General features: G+C 56.2%; 1 protein-coding gene across 3 annotated transcripts in view; it reads right to left on the reverse strand.

Annotated features, from left to right (window-relative positions):
* MROH1 (maestro heat like repeat family member 1) overlaps nucleotides 1-10413 on the reverse strand; it is a 102068-nt gene that overhangs the window by 70128 nt on the left and 21527 nt on the right. For all 3 annotated transcript variants that reach the window (XM_025214233.1, XM_025214232.1, XM_025214231.1), the window contains exons 2-5: nucleotides 5587-5732; nucleotides 5038-5169; nucleotides 3898-4060; nucleotides 2484-2582 (exon numbers count right to left, since the gene is read on the reverse strand). In XM_025214233.1, the coding sequence (XP_025070018.1) occupies nucleotides 2484-2582; nucleotides 3898-4060; nucleotides 5038-5169; nucleotides 5587-5732 (540 nt within the window). The remainder of the gene's footprint in view (nucleotides 1-2483; nucleotides 2583-3897; nucleotides 4061-5037; nucleotides 5170-5586; nucleotides 5733-10413) is intronic.

Below are 10413 nucleotides of genomic sequence, written 5' to 3' on the forward strand. Positions count from 1 at the left end.
TTCCTGCCTATGCAGGGGGTCGGACTTGATGATCTATTGAGGTCCCTTCCGACCCTAACATCTATGAATCTAAGTGGGAACACACACGGCAACAACCTTGGGAAGTCTGGGGCAGTGCACACGCCCCATCCTGCAGGGCAGCATCCAGGTGTCCTACACACGACAAGACCTTTTGTTCTTCTCCTGAAGTCTCCTGCCACATTTGCCATCCACCTGCCACTTCTGCAAGGAGCGAGGCAGAGGCTGTTGCCTCCAGAACCCTTAACCATCCAGCCCAGACAGTCCCGCAGAGCAGGTCCATCCTGCCCAGGCACACAGCTCAGTCCCACAGCATGACAGGCACGAGGCCCTTGATCCAGACCAGAAGCAAGCCAGCAGTCCCACCCAAACCTCGGGGCAGTCACATACACATTGGCCCAGCCACCTTCATATCCCAAGACAGGAATGCGGGACTGTCTTAGCAAGAGCTCACTGACCGCTCACAGGTAACTTTGGACCTCTCGCAGCTCATGGGCAGCACGGCACAAGCGCTTCGCCATGCTCAACTATGGGCCACCTGCATCACCACCTCTGCTCCTTTCTGATGGCTCGGTGGTAGCGACTGGCAAGGCAACTCCTTCCTCAGCACCGACTATTCCACGACAGCAAGGCGCATTGAAGTGGATACCTAAGGGAATCCCTTCCCTTCTTCACCAGCTTTACTAGAGGCATGCTCCCTGCATGAACAGCTTTGGGGCTCCCAGAGCGGAAGTGCTGGTCCACTGGACTGTGTTAAATTGAAAGCGATGATGATGCTGTAACATCTGCTGCAAGGCAAGGGAGCCTCTTGGGTGCCTGGTTAACCCGGCAAGTAGTCTGTTTGCAAGAGAAGAGCCACGGCTGAGCTCAGGTCACAGAAACCCATGCCTTGCAGCGCAGGGAGATGCTGGAGAGGCCCCCACTGAGTCCACTTACGATGGACGCACAGCTCTGAGCTGCTACTTCACAGGCCGTGTGCTCAGATGGCAGCAAGGGGCACGGCATGAGCAGGCTGCCAGCACAGCAGGGCACGGAGATGAGGAGAGGCTGCGTCTGGCTATGCCTTTGAAGAGGCACCACGTGCTCCCCCAGTCTCCTCTGCCCACAGCTAGCTGAGGAAATGAAGCCACAAGCTCAGACATTAAACGAGACTGGTGGTATCATGCCCAGGTTCCCGAGACTAACCAACTCCAGCTGGACTTCAGCCTGCAAGGAGACAGCACTAGAGCCTTGTAAGGCCCGCCTGGGCCAGGCTGGGTACAAACACTGGCTCTCGGACACTTGTGTTTGTCCCACGGTGGAAGAGAAGGCCTGAGAGACGGCCAGCTCCTCATGGAGTCCAGGGGGACCCAGCACAGACGGACGACACCATCTACCCCAGGGGCTGCATGCTTGAAACTGCTAAGCCCCAGCCTGGGCTTTTATCCAGAGCCAAATCAACACCCCTGCCATCTGCTGCCCTCTCTAATGCAGCCCTTACACTTCACACGGAGGTTACAGAGGAGGGTGAACACCCCCCCCATACAGTTACACACAATCTATTCAGAGGCAAGCGTTTTGCCAAAAACCCAGAACATTTAGTTTACCACCTCACTTACCCAGCAAGATGCTATGCACAAGAGAGCTCTACAGCCCGAGCCCAAGCCCAAGGCACTACTTTCGGGAGACATGAGCTGTAGCTTATAGTTCTCCTAAGTGCCTTGACCATTTTGGCATGCAACAGAAAAAAACACTGGGAAATGTCAGTGCAGGGGTTCATCAGGATTGCAAACAGGCAGCTACTCACTGCCACCGAAGGACAGCAGACATCAGGGTTTGTAGCCTGTTGCTAGAAATGGCTTGAGGGAGACTGGAGGAAGAAGGTGCAGCCGCGTACTGCAGGAGCTTTCTACTCCGGTGGGTATGCACTAATGCCAGACCATCCTGCCAGTGTAGTCTCACACGCTCCCCGTCCAGCCCCAGCCAACACAGTGCTCTCGCAAGCCCCTAGAAACCCCCACCTGTTTGTCTATGGATGCTGTGACATGGCAGTGACAGCTGTTTCCTCCCAGCACCAGCTGGCTGGCAGCCTAACTGCTGGGTGGGTCAGCTGGGAACGAGGACCTTTGGGAATCTACACTGGAAAACCGAAGTAGCAGATAGAGCCAGAATGCCAACATCAGCTGGAGGGGACACCCCTGGCTCAGTCGGCACTCCAGCACCCCGGAGAGCTGGTGCTCAGAGCACAAAGGCACTCAGCCCAGCAGGCAAATGCTACATGCATCCGCTGCCAGCAACCTCAATATCCCATCTCAGTCCCCAGAGCTAGCCAGCCCTGTGGTCTGCAACAGAACAGCTCCTAGTCAGCCTCCCTGCCCTTCAGGCTGCTGAGCCCAGGCCAAAGGCAAAGCCAGTCTCGTCACTGCAGGAGGCAAAAGTGGTGCATTGCCCAGCTCACACTTCCCACGTGGTCAGTCAAGCCTTACCATAGCAGAACACAGACTTCATGTGGTCCTGTTTAGCCATCCCCAGCATCGGCAGCATGGTCCCAAGGATGGAGTTCAAGAAAGGCACCATCCCGAATACTAGTAGGAAAGAAGAAAAGAGAGAGTCACAACTGGCTGGTGTGACCCCAGGCAGTGTCTGATCGTGGGGAGGGAGACTGTGAGAGAATCCATGTACAAAGCGGACTAGACAACAGCTGCACAAGGTCCTTCAGTCAGTCCAACTCAAGCGCCTGACATTTCAAACACAAACCACGAATGCAACTGCAAGCGGTTCTGAACAAGAGCAGCAGGGATACCAGCTTGGGCAGCTCAGGACTACAGCTGGTCATCACTGCAGGGCCATGCACCCAAGGAAGAAGCACCCCGGGAGGTGCGCTCCACTGCAGTGGCAGACAGTCACCTCCAGAACCGGGGCTGCTCACAGCAAAGCAGTACCGCCAGCTGGGAGTGCACACCGATAGAAGAGCTGCCACTCAGTGAGAGCTCTGTCCACAGCACAGGCTGTGAGACGGGACAGGGAAGAGGTGGCTGGTAGCAGTCGCGTCTAATTTCAGCACAGAGCAACTCCCAGACATGATGGGAACAGCATGCTGGGGGCTCAGCAGGCTGCATCTCTGCAGCAAAGGAGTCCTCGAGTTTGCATATAGGGAGCTTAGGCAGGGTTAGGGGTCCTGATCAGCAGTGCAGCAAGTCAGCCACAGCAGCAGCTTGGGTCTCATCTTAGGGATGCTGAACAGCTGGATGCTCAGTCAGCTTCGAGCAACAACTGCAGAGCCCCCGACTCACGCAAGGCCTTAGAGCAGCACATGCTGGGCTCAGATGGCACCAGGGCCAAAAGGCAGTAGCAGGCACTGCATCAGCTCATCTCCATGCACAAGCCCACAAACACCTCAACACCTCTGGCAGTGGGTCTGTCATTCTGCAGTGACCTTGCACCTGCCTGCCAGCTCTAACAGCTTCCCCTGTCCCAAGCCAGCACAAAAGGACAGGATGAGTTCTGGAAAGCCACACTTCTGCTAGTGACTTGAGGCTTTGTCTCACCACCCATGTGGAGGGGAGGAACAGCAAGCAAGCAGTGCACACCAGTGCCACCCCCACCACCTGCATTTTAGCACGTAACCTCTTCCTAGCACAGCTACTCCAGACATCAGGCTCTACAAAGCCCAGTGAAGTGAAGTCCAAGGGCTCCGCAGCCATGCCAAGCATGGTCACCTGTGCAGCGCCTGCTACACCATGGAAGTGGCCAGGTTTGTGCCATGCTCGTTGCAGCTGGAGCACTCCAAACCACCCTGTGCACGAGGTCTTGCCTTGGCTTTACTCCCAGCGCACAAAGTCTGCACAGCTTATTGAATTTGGGGGGGGGCGGGAGAAGAGTGGAGGAGCAGCTAGTTACCGTTAGACACAGAGAGGTTTGCGAACGTCTGCATGATGAAGTAGTGCGGCAGGATCCCGGGCTGGAATTTGGTCAGCACCTCCTCCATCACTTTGTTGATGAAGCGCTGCCCCACTGCAACGAGGACATTGCTTGCTGCCTGCTGCCACTCATGGACTATTTCCTAAGCCAAACAAACCAGGGACAAGTTACCCAAAGCAGCCGCACATGAGCACCTCTGCAAAATGCTTCTACTCACTGGGGACTAGAGCACTAGCACAGCACTTGCCCACAGCAGCTGGCCAGCCCTGGAAGCTGACAGGACAGACTATGCCAGTGGTTCTCGACCTTTTCAGACTCAAAGCCCCACTCAGAAAATTCCAGCTTTTAGTTTTCCCTCAAGTTTCTGCCTATGGGAGAGCAGAGCAATTCTTGTGGCAAAAACCTCAAGAGACCACAATGAAGCAGAAGGTTTTTAACACTATGAATTCCTATCTGAAATCCCTGGTTTTTCTTGTGACTCATGCTTGCATGCATAAGTACTAGTGTGGTGCCCCTGAGCAGCTTCGAAAGGTTCTCAAGGCACCCGGGTTGAGAGTCACCGGACTATGCGCAAAGATAAGTAGGGGCAGAGTCGGTCCCCAGGTAGGTGTGCATCCCAGACAGGTGTTCACCTTGTGTACACAACAGCGTGTGCAAATCCTGACAAGAATAGACGTTTAGACACGCAGGTCCGACTAGTGGGTTTCCCCTTTTTCTGCAGTTTCCATTTCTCCATTCCCCCCCAAAAGGGGCAGGGGCCCCTGATCCCCCCCCCCCCAACACACACACACTCCCCTGCCCTCTTCCATCCCTTGATTACCCATGACTGTTAAGCAGATTAAGAGGAGAAACCCGCTGTCAGTTTTCATCTCCTCACCCTCCCACACAGGGCACAACACACCTGCGGCCCCTGGGCTACCACGGACTCTTAGGCAGAGCAGAGAAGGGTGCAGGGGGAAGACTGGCCTGCCGAAAGGACGGCAGCAGTGATGCTCACTGCAAGGAGGAGACAAGGGGCAGCCGGACTCCCCCTGCCTGCAGGTCAGAGGCCTGAGAGCATGCAGCATAGGAAGCCTTGCAGAGGGAGCCCCAGATGAGGCCCCGGCTAGCAGCATTTACCTTTGACTTGGTCATTTCATTAGATGCCAGGAAGATAACCACCTTGGCGGTGCTCTTGTCCAGATGGGACATGTTATTCTTCACCACCGTTTCCATTGCCTTCAGGATGGTGACGCGGTGCGGGTAAGCCAGCTGTGGGAAAAAGAATGCACAGGAGTCTGTGGGACCAAACGAAAGCCCTGGAAGGCTCAGCACCCCTTCCGGGGCTCAGTCTGCTAGGGCGCCTGCAGGAAGGCTGTGGCATATCCCCTTTCTACCTAATCTGCTGCGTGACAAGGCTCTGGCTGTGGGAAGAGTGGAACGTGCCAGCTCTGGCTTGTCTTTGTTGCTGACCCTGGCTGTGCTTCACTGCCAGCAGCTGAGTCAGACAGCCACTTGCGAGGGGCTCTCGTAGGCTTCTCCCTGTCACTGGGCCTGGGCCCTCCGCAGTACTCCCAGCCCGGCGGTCACATTCCCCCAACCCAACCTGCACCTCTCAGCCAGCGCTGTAGCTGCGGACTCTGTTCCACCCTCCTGCCAGCGGCTCTGGGCAGGCGTGCAGATGCCTACCTTCTCGTGCTGCCGCAGGTATTCATCACAGCAGTTCAGGATCTCTTCGGGCTCGGCTTCTCCCAGATAGCATAGAGCACTGTAGATCTGCTCCTGGACTGACGGATCCTTGTCGGTGGTGGCATCCATCAATGTCGTGGCAAGTCCTGAGAGGGAAGTTAGGCATACACAATCGTGGAACATGATGCCTGGAAGGGACCTCAGGGGTCACATCTAGTCCAACTCCCTGCTCCAAGCAGGACCAGCCCCAACTACATCATCCCAGCCAGGGCTTTGTCTAGCCAGGTCTTAAACACCTCCAAGGATGGAGATGCCACCACCTCTCTGGGGAGCCTGTTCCAGTGCTTTACTACCCTTCAAGTGAGAAAGTTCTTCATAATATCTAACCCCAACTTTGCTTGCTGCAAAGCGAGACCATTGCTCCTCATTCTGTCATCTGCTACCACCGATCATGTACACACACGCCTTCCAACCCAGGTGTCCCACAGACCGTGGAATATAGGCACCGCTGCTCTCCGGAGAGAGGAGGCACTTGGTCTCCCAGTGCACCCGCTGCAAGCCGGGACTCCCACCCTGCCTTTGCTCCATCACCTCTTGGTCCCCAACTACTGCCCCTTTCCAACTTGCCTCAACCTCCTACCCTTGAGCCTTCCTTCACATGCTCATTCAAGGCTCCCTCACTCCCGCCGGGACCTGAAGAATGGTTTTGCCTGGCCACCTCGACCTTGGTAAAGCCCCTCTCCCCAGTGCCAAGGCCGTGCTTCCCCACCTGATGCAGTGCCTACACACCCGACACAGCTTCCAATGTTTGCAGTGATTCAGTTGGATGCACCCAAATGTGATGCTTCCATCACTGTCGCCTCAACAGGACCTTAGCCTTCACACTCTCCTGCAGGTTACAAGGTTTTACACTTTCCCTTTTGGCTCTACAACCAAAGGCTGGGGCTGGAGGACGTTTCCTGTCCTCACTACCCAGAGACAAACATAAGCGCCAGGTGCTGACATGCCACAGGGCTGAGAAACAGGCCTGGAGCTAAGCCCCGTGCTCCTTCTCTGGCCACGTGCTCTCTGGGAGCAGGGAGGGAGATTCCCTGGGTCACCGCCAAGCGGCTGGAAGAGGCGTTCTGCAGACGGACCGACAGCTCTGCTGTGGCAGCGGCTCTGGCTTCCACTTGTGCCTCCTGGCTGATTAAGGCTAGCAGGGCTCCTGGCGCTCTCGTCTGACCTCCTGCAGCAGCTCCCTGGAGCCTGGGCTCGACCGTGCCGTGGTGGCTTAGAAGATCGAGGGCCTGGGCACGTGCACAAGCTACTGCAGCGTAAGCAAGGAAGGGAGCTCCCAGGTCAGCAGCCAAATCTAACTGCTTGCAGCAAGTGGATCGCAAGTTGCCACCCATTTCCCATGGGGTAAGGGCATGTGCACTGGCAGGTCTGCACCCTTGCCTGGCTCACCTGGACTCACTCGTGTGAAGAACAGGTACAAGCTCTGCCATCCGGGAAGGAGCTGATGCCCTGAGCAGGAAATAAGCCAAAGGCTGGGAGGACCAAGGCCATTGCCACCCAGCACCTCCCTTGGCTTCCTCTGGGTGGCAACTCCCTTCTGCAGGAGATAGGAGGCATCTGCCACGCAGACCTGCTGACTCGGAGGCCTGCACCCTGCCAGGAGCGGAGTCCTGGATGTTATGGAAGAAGCATTGCCTCTGGCTACTACCCCAGGCTGCCCATCCAGGTGGGCACTCATGATACTGCCAGGGGGACCCTGGGCAGATCAGAAGCGACTGCAGGATTCTGGGTGCAAGGGGGAAGGGGACAGGGGCCCAGACAGGAGCAGATGCACCCTGGAAAGCAACAGGTCAGTGGTTCTCAGCCTTTTGAGACTCAAGGCCCCTCTCAAACAATGCCAGGACTCAGTTTCTGACTATAAAAATATAACACGGTGATTCTTCTGTTGCAAAGACCTCAGAACAGCCACAACGGGCCTGACTGCTTTTAAACACTCATTTGAGTCCCATTTTAAACCTCTGGGTTCACCTTGTAAATCATGCTTGCACACCCAGCAGTGCCAAAACTGCACCAGCCCAGGGCGCTGCAACACTCTGGTTGAGATCACGAGTGGAGATGGTGTCGTCAGCAAGGCCTTGGCTTCTTCAACCATGGGGGCACATTCCAAGGACTGATGAGGTTCATCTGACAAACGGGGAAGAGAGCCTTCCTGAATAGGCTCGCTAACCTAGCGAGCAGGGCATTCAGCTCAATTCAGTGGGGGATGGAAGAGGCAAGTAAAGAGCCAGGTGAACTGCACAACAACCAAGTGAGAGGAGCCTTAACAGTCTCAGAGAGAAGTCAGGGCGATCAGCTAGTTCTCCAAGATGTTTATACGCTAACGCAAGACACGCGAGGAATATGCAGAAAGCCCAAACACAGTGCCAGAATTATGATGCAAGTGGGATAAGGAGGACTTGCCAGGATAGCTGGCATGACAGGAGTCCGATGGGTATAACTTACCCAGGACAGCCAAGCTGAGGGAAGAGGCAGGAGGCAGCGTGGCTCTATGGAAGTGCTGCACAAAGTGGGACCGAGGTCTGTTGAAAGCGTCTGGGTTAAGGTAAAAGGGCTGAACAAAATCCACAGTGGCTGTCTGCTGGAGATAGCCAAAGCCAGGAGGAAGAGGTGGGCAAGGCTTTCTGTAAACTAACCCATGCTCCCAAATTGCAAGGGCTGGTGCTTGCGGGGATTTCCATCATCGCGGCTTCCGCCAGGAGGGTAACAGCAGCGCAGAGGCAATCCATGAGAAGGCGGAATAAAGACACCAAACTTCAGAGAAGGAGAATTAGGACCTGACGGGCAGGATCCCCGAGAAGCCAGTCTGAGGGACAAGGCAGTCCGGGAGAGCTGGCACAAGGGCAGGACAACCCCGGGTGAAGGAAGGACAGGACACACAGTGAGAAACCAGCCTGACTGAACAACCAACTCTCCCATGAGCTGAAACTGAGAACAAAACCCTGCCAAGAGTGGAAACTTGGTCACGTTACTGAGGAGGAGTATCACAAAGGTAGGCAAGGAGGAAAAAAAAAAAAAAGAATCAAGATCAAGGCACAAACTGAGATGCAAGTAGCAAGGGACATGAAAGGCACCCCACGAGTATGTCAGAAGCAAGAGAAGGACCGAGGCAGGCGTAAGGCCCTCACTAAATCTAATCAGGCGCGGTGGAGAAGCCCGAAGTAAGAACCGGGCTGACTGAGTCTGGAGAAGAGAAGACGGAGGGGGACCGAATAGCAGCCTTCAGCTCCCTGCGGGGGGCTGCAAAGAGGATGGAGCTGGGCTGGTCTCAGTGGGGGCAGATGACAGGACAAGAAGCAATGGGCTCAAGCCACAGCAAGGGAAGTTGAGGTTGGATATTACGAAAAACTCTCTCACGAGGACGGTGGTGAAACACTGGAACAGGTTACACAGAGAGATAGTGTGCTCTACATCCTGGGAGGTGTTTAAGACCTGGGTAAACAAAGTCCTGGCTGGGATGATGTAGCTGGGGCTGGTCCTGCCTGGAGCAGGGGTTGGACTAGATGTGACCCCCGCCCGAGATCCCTTCCAGCCCTCGTTGTCTGCGAGTCTACGGTTTAATGCCTTTCCTATTCCAGTCGTTGAGAATCAGGTGAGCTACCAGATGCCGAGCACAGCTGAGAGCAAGGACAGGGGAGCAGGCAACAGCCTGGAGCAGTGGAGGAGGTTAGGGGTTACTTAGAGAAGCTGGAGGTTTCGGAGACAGCAGGGCCAGAGGCGACGCACGCTAGATGGCTCGAGGACTTGGCCACGGAAATCGCAGAGCCACTAGCTATTCTTTTTGACGGAGGGCACTGCAGTCCCCTCTTCCCGTCACGTGGGACCTTGCCCAGCCTCCCACAAGCTAGTGGTACGAAGGCTGTGCGGTACAAGCGAAGAGATGTAGGAGCAGGCCTTTCTGCCGCTCCAGCTCTGCTGTGCAAAACCACCCCGTGCACAACGCACAGAGCAAGGAGCAGGCTCAGCTCCCTGCCTGCTGCTGCTGCTCGGTTTTTACAAGGGAACAGATCGTTCTGCCTCTCAGAAACAAGGTGCGTCTCCTACTCTGGGGCACACTGTACGCACGGGAATGCAGGACTTCAAAACTATGATCCCAGTTGCAAGAACATAACGTATGTGCACGTAGCTGTACGTATTGCACGCAACGTGAGGCAATACCTCTGGGACAGAAGGCACGTGGGCAGGTACTTCGTGCCGACCAGCTCGTTACACCCAGCCTTGAGGGCCAGGGCCGTCTGTGAAAGCCTGCCTCTCAAGGCTGTTAATCGACTGCTATTTTCCTCTCCAGTCACTGGCTGCTCCAGCACGGGTGTCTGAGCCACAGCCCCGTGCACGGACGCCGCGAGAAGACCGATTTGCATTTTGCTGCATATCGCACCAGACGCTCCAGAACCCATTTCCAGCGCGAGGCGGCGTGGATCGGCGCTTACGCGCGCCTGCACAAGCACCGAACTCGCTTTCGAGGGGCCGAGCAGTTTTTAAAGCGGTCAGGAGAAGACGCTTGCCGTAGCAGAGGCCGACAGCTAAGCGCGGCTTCTGGGGGTTTCCGAGACAGGCACGCGCTAAGATCCTAGCGGCACGGAGACTTCAGCGCGTCTCCCTGGCCGCAGTCGGCGCGGTCCGCATCTAACCCGGGGCCGCCTCCTGCACGCACGGGGACTGCGCGCGCCGCGTCCGCCCCGGGGCCGGCAGAGCCGTCTAGCCGGACCTGCAGCTTGCACAGCTCAGCGCCGGGAGCTTCCCCCACAACCAGCGAGGCGGGGCCGGCTG

The sequence above is a fragment of the Alligator sinensis genome, unplaced genomic scaffold, assembly GCF_000455745.1.
Source record: "Alligator sinensis unplaced genomic scaffold, ASM45574v1 scaffold987_1, whole genome shotgun sequence".
Taxonomy (NCBI): domain Eukaryota; kingdom Metazoa; phylum Chordata; order Crocodylia; family Alligatoridae; genus Alligator; species Alligator sinensis.